General features: G+C 35.6%; 1 protein-coding gene across 1 annotated transcript in view; it reads left to right on the top strand.

The window, feature by feature from the left end:
• LOC115612715 (connector enhancer of kinase suppressor of ras 2-like) overlaps positions 1-16,499 on the top strand; it is a 190,965-nt gene that overhangs the window by 154,238 nt on the left and 20,228 nt on the right. Inside the window, exons 15-19 of the mRNA XM_030497350.2 lie at positions 3,244-3,292; positions 6,567-6,615; positions 7,970-8,145; positions 9,379-9,452; positions 15,611-15,682. Of these exons, the coding sequence (XP_030353210.1) occupies positions 3,244-3,292; positions 6,567-6,615; positions 7,970-8,145; positions 9,379-9,452; positions 15,611-15,682 (420 nt within the window). The remainder of the gene's footprint in view (positions 1-3,243; positions 3,293-6,566; positions 6,616-7,969; positions 8,146-9,378; positions 9,453-15,610; positions 15,683-16,499) is intronic.

Below are 16,499 nucleotides of genomic sequence, written 5' to 3'. Positions count from 1 at the left end.
TAAACTGGTATATAGTACTTCTGCTATCCCCATACTTCTAGGTTTTTTCATTCTAATTTGTTTTCTAGAGATTCATTATTACTGTTTTCTAATCATGCAACACTGTTCCTCATTTGAAATCCTGATTACAAATCTTATCACTAGACTTGCACTTCATTTGCATGTGCTTTAAGGTAGGAGTTGGAACTCACCACACTTACTTGAGTCCTTTAAATTCTCAGTGTTTTGTTTCCACCTAGGTCAAAGTAATTTCCATCCTTTTTTAGCTCACTCATATTAACCTTTCTACTTCTATGTTCAGCAGCATCATTCAGCTTGAATACCGAGTCCATACTGAGACCAGAGTTAAACTGTATTTAACCTTGATCTGTGCTTGCTGCTTAGTACCTGCATTTCTCCAGTTCTTCTTCCCTTTTTATATTTATTTTGGTTTGCTTACAAACATAATTTAATCAGAGTTCTGAAGATTGGATAAGGAGGGAGGCAACCTTTTTACCCATAGAAATTCCAATATACGCCACATAGCTAGTCAGAACATGTCAACACAGGATAGACACTGTTCAAATCCTTTACATTTCTGTCAAACAGGAATACCTCAGAAATCCATTTGAGGAAAATTGTGTGATAGAATAAGCATTTTAGAATGAGCTTTATTGCAAAATCAAATGCCTTTTAGAGCTATTTGCGTAGTATTTTCCCTTTTTTTGTCATACTACACATTGAATGTTTCTGCAAACATCCTGAAATAATTGTTTGATTTGTTATTTGTGGTTTGGTTTTTTTTTTAATTGGTATAAGTTACCCATAAGTGATTGCTCCTCCTTTCTCTAGATTCTGCCATGTGTTTCAAAACCAGTATTACACATGAGCAAGAAAACAAGCATTTAGAGATCATCAACTATTTTAACTGATTTGAGATGCATCAGTCCAGGCCATTATAACCATATTATGCATATACTGCTCCCATCCCCTCCTGCTTCTTTTTCCTTTCACTTCTGTAACAACTCTTTTCCTAAAAAGAAAGGTGAAGAATAATTATGATACAGACTATTTCAACCAGAATAGGCAACATTCCGGGGTTCCCTTCTGTCTAAATTAATTGGTTCTGTCACTTCCACATAGATAATTTACTCGTCTGAAGAGAAGATCAGTATTTCTTATTCTGTGACCTGTAGGTCTGAATATTTGAGGAATAATTAGACTTGGGGAGAAGTATTTGATACACATAAGATCTTAAAAAAAAGGAAAAACAAACACAAAACCAAAAAAACCTCTTCCACACTGATGAAAACTATTCCCAAATAAGAAAACTAAGCTCATGGTACATTCGAACACCCATTTCTGACCTTTCATAATATGCCAACTTTTGAAGAGCTTTCAAAAGTTTGATTGCAGACTGCTGCTATAACTTTACAACATTTTTGCTGGTAAGAGTCTGTGATTACTGTAAGGAGCCGCATTATTGTGTTTGCATGGAAGCAAATAAAACTTGACTAAGGACTTTTTACCTAAAAACACAGATGTATTATTCATATTGTATATTGGCTGAGAGAAAGAATGGGAGCATTGGAACTGACACTTTCCAGATGGGTCAAAGCCAGGATTAAAGAAACAGACCAGAAAAGAGGGGGGAAATGCCCAGCAGGGCTGAAGTACATTTATGGCATTCTCATCGGCAGACAGAAACGGAGCAGTAATGACAAAATCTGCCTTGCAGCAGTTTGGGCATATGTCCATTCCTTTACTAAATGTTGTAAGCTGAACTTTTCTGATTTCCAGTTGTTTCTTTCAATCCTTGTAATCTACAGACAGCTCAGAGCTTCTAAGTCTTGTCTATTAACTTTTATGGTTTTAATTTTAATGTTATGCATCCCATCTTCTCACTGCTGTCTGGAAATTTCCTTTGACTCAGGACTGAGAGGTGCTGTTAACTGACAATGCAGCAGTTGTTTCTGCTGGTAAATTTGATTTCTCCTAACAATGGAAATCATCTAATGAGAAAATGCCCCTTCTTGTCTTGCTGGCTGAAGACAGATAGTATGATGACCAACAGAATTTGGGAATATGTTAAAAATGTCCACAATCCTATTATTACTTTTTTAATTTCTCCATTTCTCCCCTCAATTCTTTTCTCATTCTAGCACTCCTATTTATATGACATGCACAAAAAATGTACATTTTTTAGGGTTTTCCCATTTCTTCTTTTTCTTACTTCTGAAAACATGAAATTTTGTCTAAACCATAGGAATTGTGTCTAAGAATTTCTGTGCTAGATCAGACAAAGTTGACTCTGATTCAGTGTCCTGTTTCCATCAATGGCCAATACTGTTTGCAATTTTATAAGGAAGGCATCTGGTGATGCTTTCCTGCTTTGTTCTCTAGCCTTTCAAGAACTCCAGGAGAAAGTTTGGATACTCCATAGGTAGTATTTTTGCATTTAAAGTCTGAGTACATTTTTGATATCCATGGCATTCTCTATATATTGCTAAAATTAAGATACCCAAAAAGTAACTCAAAGGAAGACACATACTACCAATTTGAGTTATCCTTGGTTTGAGCCTGTAATGACATGGGGATAACATTTTGCAACTTTGCAAAATATGGAACACATGAGAGTCTTTCCTGAAGGTCTGAATATCAGTTCAAATACAAATCTGTAAGCTGTTCCATTTTTGAAATGATTACTCTTAAACCAGAATTGCTAAATTATGTGTATGTCTACCTTTTTCCTGCTTAAAAATACTTAATCTTTACTATTTCAGACTGGGCACTAGGAATCCACTACACCTGTTTTAAATGTTGTTGGTGCTGCAAGAACCAAACAAGAGTTACTCCTGCAACAAAGCGTGATTAATGTATCCTAAAACTGTAGTCCTTAGGAGGGAGGAATTGTGTTAATTGCTCTGGAATCTTAGCTGATCGGGGTTGAGCATTTCTGGCCAGTATTTTTAGGCCAGAATCAGAATTAGATATTCCCAGATGATTTATGTGTTCTTAAACCAGAATATGAAGAATGGTTTTGTGTTTCTTAATAACGTTAGCACTGGTCATTGAAAACAATGGTTACGTTTCCAAAGGGCCTCCCGTTCAAAGTGCTGTATTTTAAATAGCTTTGATACATGATCACATCTGTAAGCATACTTGGAATGATTTGGAAAAGCAGAGCGTGTGTCTGTGTGCACTACTCATTCAGACTATTTTTTTCGTGTAGTTATTTGACATCTTCCTTCTTCTCTGTCCTAGATATGCAAGTTCTGCCATTGACCATCAAGGAAGCACATCCATGAGGAAGGTAATGATTTAGAAATGCACTTCAAAAACAAAAAACCCCCAAAATCTCCAACAATTCAATTCATTGTCATATTTTTAAAAGACACATCACAAAAAAAGAAAGATATCACAAACCTTGGTGTTTGTCTGTATTATGAAACATCTAAAAATAAAAAGCTAGGTATAATTTCCATACTCAGTGCGACCACAGCAAGTCAGTGTGTATATATTTCTTCATTCTAACTTAACACTGTTTTCACTAAGCAGGTGCTAAAAAACTTTTCAGAGTTGCCAGATGTCATTCTGCCTCCCAAATATTTACAAAGTGAGGCTAAAGACCAGTGACAGTAGCAAGACACATATGAATACATCTTCTGTGGTTTGTTTAAAACCTGCAGTTGTGTTTATTGACATGCTGCCCCTACCTGCCAATCCCTCTCTTGCCTGCTGCTGGAAAACACAGACCTGCGGCTGTTCCCTGGGACCCTGGTACTGCAAATATGTGCCCCATGATTTGTGTACTTTGCTACTGAATGCACTGATGGCTGTTTGGAACTTATTAATAGTTTTCCTTAAAAACTCCTAAGGCTCAAAATAGGAGAGGTACATGCAACCTGTCTTGCATTAATAGGCTTGGTTCCCTTCATCCTGACAGGTAACTGAATCTCTAGTCTCCAGGGCATTTTTTAAACATAGCATAACTTTTCATTTGGTGATTCTGTGACAGCATTCCTCCTACTACACTGTGATTATGTTGAGGCCTCATTAATTTAACTTCATGTAGCACAGATTAAGTTCTGTCTCTTTTTTTTTCCTCCTGTGGTGTGCTGCTTTCTGGGTTGTGGTGGGAGGGTGTGCATTTTGTTTAACATTCTACTTTGTGTTATGGTTTTGAGATGAGAACTTAAACGCTGACAACCATATCATGTTCTCACATCATCTGTCTCCCATAGCAACTCTGAGTCATTTTAGAGTTGCAAGTTCTGTTTTCTTACAGTGTTTACCACAAAGTTAATTATATAGTAGTTCCTTTATCTCAAAATATGAAGCTTGAATTTTGTAAGTTAGCCGAGCTAAGTTAGTACTGTTTCCCAAGGTATTGCAAACCTTTTACTTTCTCCAGTTTTCTTGCTGTGAATACATTATATGCGTGCATAAACGAAACACAGTGAGACTAATTCACTTATGTTTTTAGAAAAGCTAATATTTCAAGCTCTCCTCGATTTGTTGTGTCTGTATTTCATTATTTTAGAACTTTTATATGGAATGATGCGTACCTGTTTCTAGTGAGGATCGTGATGTGTGTAACCTCCAGCTGTTCCATTTTTCTTGCAGTTCCTTAAATGTAATCACATATGAAAACTTTAATTACAGGGTTTTATTCCATGCCCATTTTTTTTTAGCCTAAATCGTGAACAAATTTGGTGATCTCTTTTTCAGAAATAGATACTTGCTCTGTCCTAATGCATTTTTATGCAGAAAGAGGAATATTGAGCAGATTGTTTTGGTCACAGTCACCACAGAACTCCACTTGGCACGATCTGTCTGACCAGTACTGCTGCTGTGGCTTGCAAGACATGAATAAAAGCCCCAGTGTTGCTGTCCATCTTTCATACTTGGTCACAGACTTACTTGTGTTTTTTTCATTTTCTGACTTTTTTAATACATTTCCGATAGCACAGGAGCAAGCATTAATCTTTGTCTTCCCTAGTGCTCAAAACAAAGAGATAGATTTGCAGCTATCAACTTAAATGGAGAACACATGCTGTGTTACAGTGATAAAACGTATATGCACTTACAGAGCTTGTCGCCTGTCAGAATTACAATATATTTCTGAAGCATTCATATACTGTGACTGACTGGGAGAACAGTCTGAGACAGAGCACAGAACACCCATGTTGTCTGAGCCAGCTCCCTCAGGAGTCAAGAATTGCTGATTTCTTCAAGTCACTAGAAAATGTTCATGCCACTCAACACTGTAAACTGGCTAAACTGCAGAAGGGTTACAAACAAGTCCCTGCCTGTGCAAAACAACTCCCCCCTACTCCACTTTTATTTAAAATAAAACTCCAATATTTGGAGTCCTGTTTCCAGCTGTTGCTTTTCTATAGTGCTTAAGATGGAATCCTTCATTATCCTGAATATTAATTTAAATAATTTTTAATTTTAATTATAATCCTCAGTTATTTTATGTTTTAATATTGTGACATTTAAACACTTCATTAGTATGCTCACCACAGTTGTTAATAAGGACTTTTGTAGCACGTGTTTGCTTTTTGACCGCATGGTGAGGGGCTGCTCTAGGGTTAGGTAAGCAGCCAGGTGATCCCTGGGAGGAGGGGATTATCTGCAGTCATACCATGAGTTACAGTAGCGTGGAGATGTCAGGGACTGAGGCACCCTCTTCTACGCCCTCTGTAGAGCTGAATGTTATCTGTCACAAAGGAAAAGTCAAGAAAAATTTAAAAATGGCCCTTTCTATGCTACTCTTGGCCTGGATCTGCTGGTTTATCATGCTGTGAATGTCTGCTGGTTTTTCCACTGGTAATGGCAGCATTGGTTACCAATAAGGCAGTTACTTCGTCATACTGACTTGTAAGTTTTCCCTTATCATTTACATGTTTGAGGTAAATCTTTACCATTGTTTGAGTAGTATCCTTGCTTTCTTAAAGTTTTAAATAATGAGATGCTTTTAGGTTTTTCTTAAGAATCCAGAGCGATTTTACAATGCAGCCATAAAAGAAAGAATTTATTTTTTTCTCCTCAGAGTTATTCTGTCAACCTACCAACCTAAAAAACTTACTTGTTTTCTGTAGTTGGAAAAAATTAAAGAAGATGACTTCAACATGTCATCAAGCACATGACTTTACACATCAACTGTGTAATGTTTGTGATGGATGTTTCTTTCTGAATAAGTATTTGTGTAACTATCTCATGTGTACTTACAACAAACTTCAGGTATTCATTTTATTAGGTCATTCATATGAGTTTATATCTTTAGTTTTCAAACTACTGCATAACCATTCCTGCAAAGAATCCTTGATGATTTGAATGAAATTGTAATTAATAACTGTGGGAAAAAGGGATTTTAATTTGCAGCCGTGGCACTGTGTTGTTTTCTTTATGATGTTTATAATGGCAGCAAGAAAAAAACGAGAAAAATGAGATCCTATGATAACTGATTCCGTGTTAACTGATCCTAAGATAACCATGGAGAAGGGAGTGAATGCCAACCTTTTCATGTTACTACTATTACCTGCATTGGTTTTTTACAACTTTCTTTTTTCCCCTTACAGTCATTCCATTACGCTTCCCTCAGGGTAAAAAGCAGAAAATGGTCAAAAGGTAACTTACTTATGTTAACATTTTGAAACTAGAAAATGAGACTTCTCTTACAATAAGTGATCTGGATCAAATGCCAAAATTCAACTTAATTAAAATATTTCTAAATTTGATAGTAAAAACCAAAGTAGAATACCAAAGAAATATGTTACAAGGTACAATATTGCTAGACTTGGTGGTAAAATTTCTTCTTACTTAAGTTCTTCTCTCTTTCTTAGCAACTCATGGCCTATTTGAGACTGTTTAAATGGTGACCATATGAAAACTAGTTACAGCATAATAAATTTGTATGAAAGTATATGGCCACTGTACTCTTTTTATTGGATTTGTTTCTTCAGTCTCCTTTCTATGAAAATTTTCCTTTTATTGTACTATATGTTTTTAATACTTCTAAACCTGACTAGGACACAGCACAGTTATTCTAAAATGAACAAAATGTTAGGAACTTGGTTGTGGAATGTTGCAGAACAAAGAGTGGCATTTTGATGTCATCTACATTTCTTTACTGTTTCACAGTAGGACAATATAATTGTTCCACTGTAGGACAAATACAATTCTTGTAGCAATATAAACTTGATTTTTCACAGAGAAATGTCTAACATTTTAAGGAAATCTCCTACAGAGTCTTTTTCATCAAAAACAATGCCATAATTATGACAAAAACTGTTCTTTACAAGGCTCACTGCAATTTTAAGCTGCTCAAGTAGAACGTATTGAAATAACAAAGCCAAAAAACCCCAACTTTTCATGGTGCTGGGCTTTTAAACAGAATGCAGTAAAGATAAAAAACAGTTTACTGAACTGTTGTTCAGTAAAATTCAGGATAGAAGACATGTAAGCATGTGCATTTTTATGGAAGTGAATGATCTTTCTTTTTTATTGACTATAAATATTGACTATAAAAATTGAGTTTAAAAATGCCCAGAATTTGACAGGCCTTCTATTGCTAAAAGTAGTAACAGAAGATATATGGAAGTAGTAGTGTCTACATCTGTATATAGATTATGTCATTCTCTGAGTTTCAGGTTGAGGGCTAAATTAATACATTTTTACTTTGGAATGACGCTGCCCATCTTAATCAGATAAAAACACAACCCTAAGTGGAATGAACCCTCTAGAGATTAAATAAAACATTGCACAAACCAGGCCCTTTTTATTTTGTATTCATGCTGAAGCCAAAATTGCAAAGCATTGTCAAATTTGGAAATTGTTCATTCGATTTTCTCTCCCTGAAACTGGAGAGAATTTGGCTTGAAGTATTTTGAGTTGAGTCATCATTAAAAACTAGTAACACATTTATATAGTTCTTTCACTCTTCGATTCAGTGAGATGTCTCACACTATTGTTGCCTTCTCAGGGAGCTCTCTAACGAGTGGGAGCAGAAGACGGATTTCCTGCAAAGACTTGGGGCATGGAGATTGTGAAGGTTGGCTATGGAAGAAAAAGGATGCCAAAGGTTACTTCACTCAGAAATGGAAAAAGTACTGGTTTATTCTGAAGGATTCAGCCTTGTACTGGTACACAAACCAGAATGTAAGTATGCTCAATGTTTGGAGAAAGCCAAAATGAAACCTTAAGCTTTATAATTCTTTTGAATAAAGTCTATTTTTACTGCATGGTAGGATATTTTAGTGAACTGCCACTTTAATTGCCAGGTCTGGGTTGCTTTAGCTGGAAATACTTTAATTGAAATTATATTTTCAAGTTTCCAAGTCCATGTCCCAGCTTAATAAAATAGCAGATGTTCATGTCACTCTTAAAGAAATGAATATGTCAGTAGCTGATACTTTCCACAGATAGCATTTATTTGGACTAAAACAGTGTTCACATTCAGCTCTCCTTAGTTTCAGTTGTGTGTGGGGATGTATACAGTGTAACCATTCATGTTAGTTGAGTATTATGTAAGCAGATGTGAACATCTGAATTTGTAGATCTCTTTATCTGAAAGTTATTCTTATATAGATGTTCCTCTTGCTTTTTGCTGAATTAGTGTGGAGTTGGCAATTTCTCATGTGTAAAACGCTGCTCTTGGCAAAATTTTATTGAAAATCACTGGGCCTACGCTTGTGCAATCTGCATATATGTAGGAAAAAATAATGGAGGGGAGAAGCCAAAATTCCTTAGACTGCTATTCTTCCATTTGTATGCATTGAGCCTCAGTGCCAAAGCAAAACTGTCAGTGTTACAGCCTGCTTTGATTACTGGTATTTTACTCCATATTTTCCATTTGCCATAAGAGGACAATTTTACTAGCATAATTATCCTCAGTTTTTTAGTGTTTTCTTGTCAGACCAAAACAGCGTTGTTTCAGGTCTGTGGGTGATATAATCACTGGTGAGCTCACTGCAGGAACCTCCTCGATTACTATTAGCAGGGCAGATGGTCTGCACAAATGTGACTTTAAAAGGAGGCATCCACAAAATGGTTTTAAAATGTAAATTATGTGATGAAGAAACTGAGAATTCTCTGTAGCTGTCAATGTCTTGAATGCTATTTTAGGTGCTGAAAGGTTTTCTGCAATCTTCAGCAAAAGGGAATTAGGATCACTGCACCTCCTTTACAAACTTATCAGTTTAGTTACTTCATAAAAGTTATTGACACTGTGTGATAAAGTTAATATATTTTTTTCAGTGAAAACATTATGGGGAAAATGTTCAGTATTTCAATTGATTGGATGGTTGTTCTTAGTATAAGACCCAAATGGCTACTGCTTGTTTCTCTTCTTTATGTTTTTCTTCACAACCACTTTTTCTTCTCATTTGATAGGATGAAAAAGCAGAAGGATTCATTAGTTTACCTGAGTTCAGGATAGATAGAGCAATTGAATGCAGACGAAAACAGTAAGTAACATGTAAATTATGCTTGTAAATTAAAGGATCACTCTTGGAAGTATACTATATATAGCACTGAAAATTGGCAAAGTCCAGAGAAGGCTGTTTCACAGAAAACCTTTAAATCTTAACATATACGTAAAAGATCCACTTAACCTTTATTGTTTGTCTTTATTATAAAAGATACAACTTAATGTAAATTCCATATACTGTCTTACAAAGAGTTGGATAACTATTTGGTCAGTTATCCAGATAGCGCAGTTAAAGCAAAACACAATGAATATGTTAGTCAACAAATAAAACTTTCTTAGGTTCAGAATGATCATCTTGATAAGAATCAAGTGTGCAAGAAACAATTCCCATAGGAAATACCATAAAAAAATAACATAACAAGGGATGGTGAATATAAACTTCATTTCCTCCTTTATGGACGATGCTTACATACCCAATATTGTGTTATTCTCAACTGCTAAAATATTTAGGTTCCAGATGCAAAACGAACATTGTGTTATTGCTTCTGTGCATATTGCTACTACTGCATTATGCTCCCAGTAAAAAGCATACGCTCAGCTTTGCCACACTTAAGGCATATTTAATAACAGACATTCATTGGAAATTGTTTGCAAGCAGTGTTGGGATTGGAGTGCAAAGCTGTCAAACAGCAGGTTTAACTGAACAATCCCAGTGCTCTGAGACTAGCATTTTGCCGGTATCTATCTCCTATATTATTTGCACGTGTGTTCTGTATGCTGCATCTGGATTTTTAAGCCTTGCTGCCATGAGGTGCTACATAGAATAGTACTGAAGATACTCTCTTAATAAAGCTTTCGTACTTATAACTAAGCATCCTGAATTTCTGTTGTGCTTGTACAATGACTAGATGCAATTTTGGGCTGAGAAATATGAGTCCTACAGCTATGAACACATGTACAATAAAAATACTGACCGTATAAATTACAATAGAGACTGCTCATCAGATCAAACGTCTTCAATTGCTTGTTCTTGTCTGGAGTTACTATTACTGTCTGTCGGCGAATTAGAAGACAGTGAAATTTATACTTCTATTATTCTTTTTACTGAGGGTATCACTATAGATATTACACATGAACTGAGCACTATAAATGCCTCTAAGGAATGAGTAGATATTAATAATTATATTGAACAAAAATACCAGAAAAATAATACTCTTCTGTTAGAATATAAAACACTTAACAAATTCCAATGAATTAACCAAGATCAAACAGAAGGTCATTGTGAAGAGCTAGAAACAGCTTCCAGAGATTTCCTCTAAGCATTAGAACATATTTCCTCAGAACACTTCTTAGAGAACTATTTCTGTAGGGTATATGCACAAGAAAAAGTCCGATTAACTAAAACTTTGCACGCTACTGAAAACTATGTACCTTCAGGCTTCGAATCCTTTCAAAAAGAGGTAGGTCCAGGGCTAAAAGCATAATAAAGACCTTAATAGTATTCCCTTTGTTCACTGAGCTGAATTTCCCTTTGATTTCTTCCTTCAAGGACTCTCATTTATATATTTCCCACATTGTAAAAACTACACCTTACTTTTGCCCCTATTTTACCTGCTCTTCTGAAAACTGCAGAGAAAGTAAATCCAGTGTTCCACTCACAGTCTAATATATCCAGCATATGTGAGTGGAGGCCCCTGCTTGTGTGGCAACCAGCTGTAATCTGCAGCCTCTCTAATTGCACTTCTAAAGCACTTACCTATCCTCCTCTATGTTGTCCTAGCGCAGACAGGACTAAGCATGATTGCCATTGCCTGAATCCACTGCAAAGCTAACAGTTCTGGTGAGCATAGGGACAACTTCCTGTGGTTTGAGTCTTCCTAATTCCTGTTACAAATGAAATTAAGGTAATAGTGGCCCATTTTGACCCAGCATATTCTGGAGAAGTTCTAACTCCGACTTCATTACTCTTTTTGCTAGACTAGAGGGAAACATTTCCATTAGGATTTTCTTGTCTCCTTTTTGGAAAGCTAGTGAAAGTCAGATTTTATAGGATCAGTTCTCACTTCCTTCCACTTTCAGATATCTTTCTCATTAGCATTATAATTTTTCATTTAACAGTGGAGTTTTTGTAACCTAAAAATCATTGCAAGCTTGAAATCTGAAAATATAAGTGTGGTTGTGCTCTCACTTGTGTGTGATTGAGTCCATTTTAATATTAATGCAGGAGCTAGTAAAGCAGTTACCTTAACAGTTAATAAGCACAGGGAAAAGAAACCTAGTTCTTTCCTTTTGTTCTTTTTCTTTTTTTTTTTTTCCTTTTCTGTAGGTTCCTTTGTTTTTAAAATAAAATTAACAAATAAAGTACATGTAGTATTTTAGTGCATAAAGAAGTCCAGCTAAAATCACAGCATTAGTTTTCTTTCAGCTCCCTCAAAATCAAAGCTGAGAACATTCTGGTGCTCAGCTTGGATTTCCCCTCAAATTTCTGTTATTTTCAGAGCCTTCAATGTGAAATGTTCAAACCTTATTGAACAGAAGAGTTTGAAGTCTGACTAGAATAACCAAGATTTGTCTTTTCCACTATTCTGTCAGATGGAGAGAGCTGTTTTATAGAATGACTTACTGATGGCCATAGCATACATTGAATGAAATAGCCTTAAGAAAGATTTCACAAGAATGTATAGTAATTGAATGCATTATTCTGTTTGGTTTGATGATGTGCCTCGCTAATGCATTTAATGAAGGTACCCTGATTATTCTATGAATCATGGCATTATCTCAGACTGGTTTAGCTCTCCAGGCTATATTTGGATGTAGAATGACCTTGTCCCTGCGAGAGGAGGTTTCTTGTGTTGACACCAAAAAGCTTTCCGCTGCTTTTAGGCAACACCTTCATCTTCATGATTTAAAATTATTATACTGTATTAGAAATCTTAGTATTTAAGTTTGTCTGATGTGGCATGACCTGAATATCATGTTATTTTCAAAGACAGTCATAATTACAATGCCCTGAGATGAAGTACATACATAATTAATTATTGTTAACTAGTGCTTTGCCTGAACTTCCAAAAATCTTTACCTGGTGAGACTTTTCATTGCATAATTAATGCAAATTTAGGTCTTGAATTTATGAGAGCACATACCATACTGTTGATTGAAACTGTGCAGTCCGAATTCTATATAAATGTCATTGATATAGTATGGGTAGACATGAAGTTGTCTAAAGGTTGCTGCAGCTTCAGTAATTTTTATTACTCCTTCTGAAATGAACTTGACAGTCTTGGTAGGCAGAAAACCAAACTTGAGCCACCAGTGAGCCCCCCTCAGGAAGGAAAACTAAAAGCTTCCAGGCCTGTGTTAACTGGAGTACAGGAAATAGATAAAGGAAGTGATTATTCCCTTATACTTGGTACTCATTACCAGATCTAGATTACTGCATCCAGTTTGGGCCCTCCGAAAAAAGCCAAAGGTAAAAATGTAGGTATTGTTCTTCTGCATTAGCCGTATTCCTCTATATATCTAAATTTCCCTAGAGACTTTTCTGCAGTTCTTAATGCTAGCATATCTAAATGCTTCCCTAATAATAATCTTTGTGACACTTCTGGGAGATGAAAATGGTTTTATTGTTATGTTTTGCAGCTCAGAAACAGAACTGCAAAACATTTAAATAAAAAGTTTCCAAGAATTGACATTTCGTAACAATAAAGACTTGTTTTCTCCAGAGTATGTAAATATGTAACAGTAAAATACATTATTGCAGCTATAAGTGCTCACCCTTTCAGTAAATTACCAGAATATCAGGCACAAAGATATTAAGGAACATGTAATATCCAATTATTAAGTCTGTTCGCTGTGACTTAGCATGTGAGAAATCCTTCGCACAAGCAAGAAGACCTGATAGCCTTGAAAATATTTTGCTCTTTTTGCATTTTATGACACATCCATAAATTCCATAATAACCAAGCCAGAAAGTGGCCTTATGTGTTGCAGAATCCTGATTCACCTCTCCAGCCAGTCCGCTCTCTGTAGCCTAATTGAAGTAGGGTTCCTGTGAGAATGTAATATACAAATCCATAATCATAGATTGCATCACATTACAAGAGCACAGTGGAGCCAAATTTCAGTTCTGTTTATCACACAGGCTCTGGAATATTATAACTTTTAAAAGGTTGACTTTGAATCCCCGATATTGGCATTTAATGCTTTTATGTATGTAAATTTCCTGTCTAGGAAAATAATCCTATTTACAAGCAGAAACTCCATCATGTGATACTCTACCAGGATTAGTCAAGAGGATTAGAATCTTTAGATCCACTACATAATCCTCTTCAATTTGAGCCAATTCCTAAATCTCAGAACTGGAAGACAGTTGGGCAAATGAAACACTAGAAGGTGGAGATGTTGCACAGAGTTCAGACCAACTGAAGACTGTGTGCTGATGCAAAAGATACACCCATGAAAACAGCATACCATGCTTAAATAGTATAACAATGCAGGAGGATTTCTTTAGTAATGTCTTTCTATTTTTAGTATTAAAAGTTAAGTTCTGTAAGTGTGTACATACCATTCTAATACATATATGTGTGTATAAGGACATAGAAAAGTATTTCGCGTTTCTTATTCACAGGTGGATATCCAGTTTTGCTAGAGCAGTTGGAGTTGCTGGTAGTCAGCTGGCATAAGGGGAGTAAAAAGTTCTGCATTAAGAAGCAGGAGACTAAGAACGATAAGAATTTTTGTCACTAAAATTATATTACACTAATAAGGTAAACCAAATCATAAATTTGATCAGAGTATATTTAAAGCTAATGATCAAAATCCCTTGCACTAAAATCTTACCATTCAGCAGATATAATTAACAAGTGTATGCCATCTAGTGGGCATGAGGAAGGTTTCCTCCCTGTTCGGGATTTCCCATGCACTCACAATTTTCATTTGTAAAACACAAGTAGCTAAGGAGATGAGGATCTGCAGTAGCAATTATCAATGTCCAGATGCCGAAACATTTGCATATCTCTCAACTCTTCTTTTATGGAATTTAGACGTTTTATGATGACCCTCTGTGCAAAGGTAAACTTACCCTTAATATAAATCTAATTTCATGAAAAAGGAAACCACATAAATACAACTGCTGTTACTTCATTTGTCTTTAAAACATCTGTTAGGAAAGCCTGGTACTGTATACATTTTTATTAATAATATACATAAGAAAGTCAGTGTGCCCAGTGAAGCTTCTTCAGCTTTTATTTTTGTCTCTGAATACTACAGTAAATCATAACAATTAATAAAACACTCATCTACTTGGGTTATGGTTGGTTTTAGAGTAACTTGACAAAACAATTGCTGGAATTAGAAGTAACTATTTAAAGACTCTCTAAGGAGCTTCTCTATTATTATCTGCTTTCAAACAAAGCAAACCTGCCACTTACATTGCCTGGAACTTTCCATACTGCTTCTGTTAAACTCAAATTGAATCAATATTATAATTAGGGATTTTAAATATATTGTATCAAATTTAGGAAACATTACTTAAGTTTATTCTAGAGATCTTACAGTCTTATGGCTAAGTAAAAAGAATTTGAGTATCCTGTATTTCAGATGTGATCTCCAGTTGAATACAATTACTGGCTGGTTATTCATCTTTATATTCCTTCTCTTCCTCATCTACATAAAAAAATTGGATAAATTCATGCATATCTTCAGAGTCAAAGTTACAATAAAGACATGACACAGTTATAACAATAAATTGGCAGCCTTCTATGTTTCTTTAAGTAGGAGACAAAACAGAGTCATCTAAATATATGAGAAGAGATGGTGGGATTAAATTCGTATTCCTTTAGTTGATCTTTGGACTACACCTAAGATGTAGTTAAATATACTCAATAAGATTTTTAAATTCACCCAAGAATTTATCAGATGTATAAGATCAGTGGTTATTGAAAGGATTTATATTTCTAAGTCATTCAAGGGGTTTTGAAATTTTTACAAAGTAGGAGTTAGGTTTGCAAATGTAGATGTAATCAGATCAGCAGGAATCCATCTGTAAGTTTATCCAGCAAGATTCAGACTGAAAGTTCAAAATGGCTATGAAACCCGTAACATGATGAGGAATCACAGAGCAGGTCAGTCTTGCATATTTGTAGACAAACTGTCTGAAATAAAAGGTATTTTTTATTCTTTGTGTTTATTTCATAGTGCCTTCAAAGCATGCCACCCCAAAATAAAGAGCTTCTACTTTGCAACAGACTGCCTTGAAGAAATGAATAGGTAAGTTATGTTTCCTCTTTATCATGGCATTCCAATAATTGGAAATAATATTTCATCTCACACAGAAATACACTCTTGGAGCATGATGTCATGCTGATTGATAGTGTTCTCAGTACTTAGTCCACATAGTTCTCCATTAATTCTAGTACATACATTACACTGTGTGACTCACTTTGCTGGAATTTTCTGTCATGCCACATGTCAAAATTCAGCAAAGATGTGTTTGAAAAGTTAGTTGTGTTGGTCTCACCTCTGCTCATACTAAAGAGTTATGCCCACATGAGGGAATAAGATATTTTAGAGTTAGCTGTAGTGACAATCCACAGTAACGTGACATGACCTAAAACCAGAGACAAGCAATTTGAAGTATTTTTTTTAACAGGAACAGGACTGAACCAATGAGATGCTTTTCATATTTAATGCCAGAATTTAAAAAAAAAAAACCCAACCAAAAACCACAAGAGCAACAAAAAGCCAAACCCCCAAAAAACCCAACAACAAAACCCTGTAGTAATTAATTTTATTCATCACATCACTGTCCCCACAAGGCACAGAGGCTAGGAAAGTTCAGTTGTTGGCATTGCTGTGTGTTTTTAAACATCCTTGGATGCGCTGGGAGGACATTCAAAACTTGACTGGACAAGGCCCTGAACAACCTGATCCAACATTAAAGTCGGCCCTGCTGTGGGTGGGGAGTGGGAACAGATGACCCCCTGGTATCTCTTCTAACCTAAATTACTCTGTGCTTCTATTTTGTGATTCAGTGATGAAGGCAGAGGTTAGATAAAGGTGGGACAGTAACTGTGGTCCACAAAGG

This window comes from Strigops habroptila, chromosome 9, assembly GCF_004027225.2.
Source record: "Strigops habroptila isolate Jane chromosome 9, bStrHab1.2.pri, whole genome shotgun sequence".
NCBI classification, from domain to species: domain Eukaryota; kingdom Metazoa; phylum Chordata; class Aves; order Psittaciformes; family Psittacidae; genus Strigops; species Strigops habroptila.
This window is presented reverse-complemented; position numbering and strand designations above follow the sequence as displayed.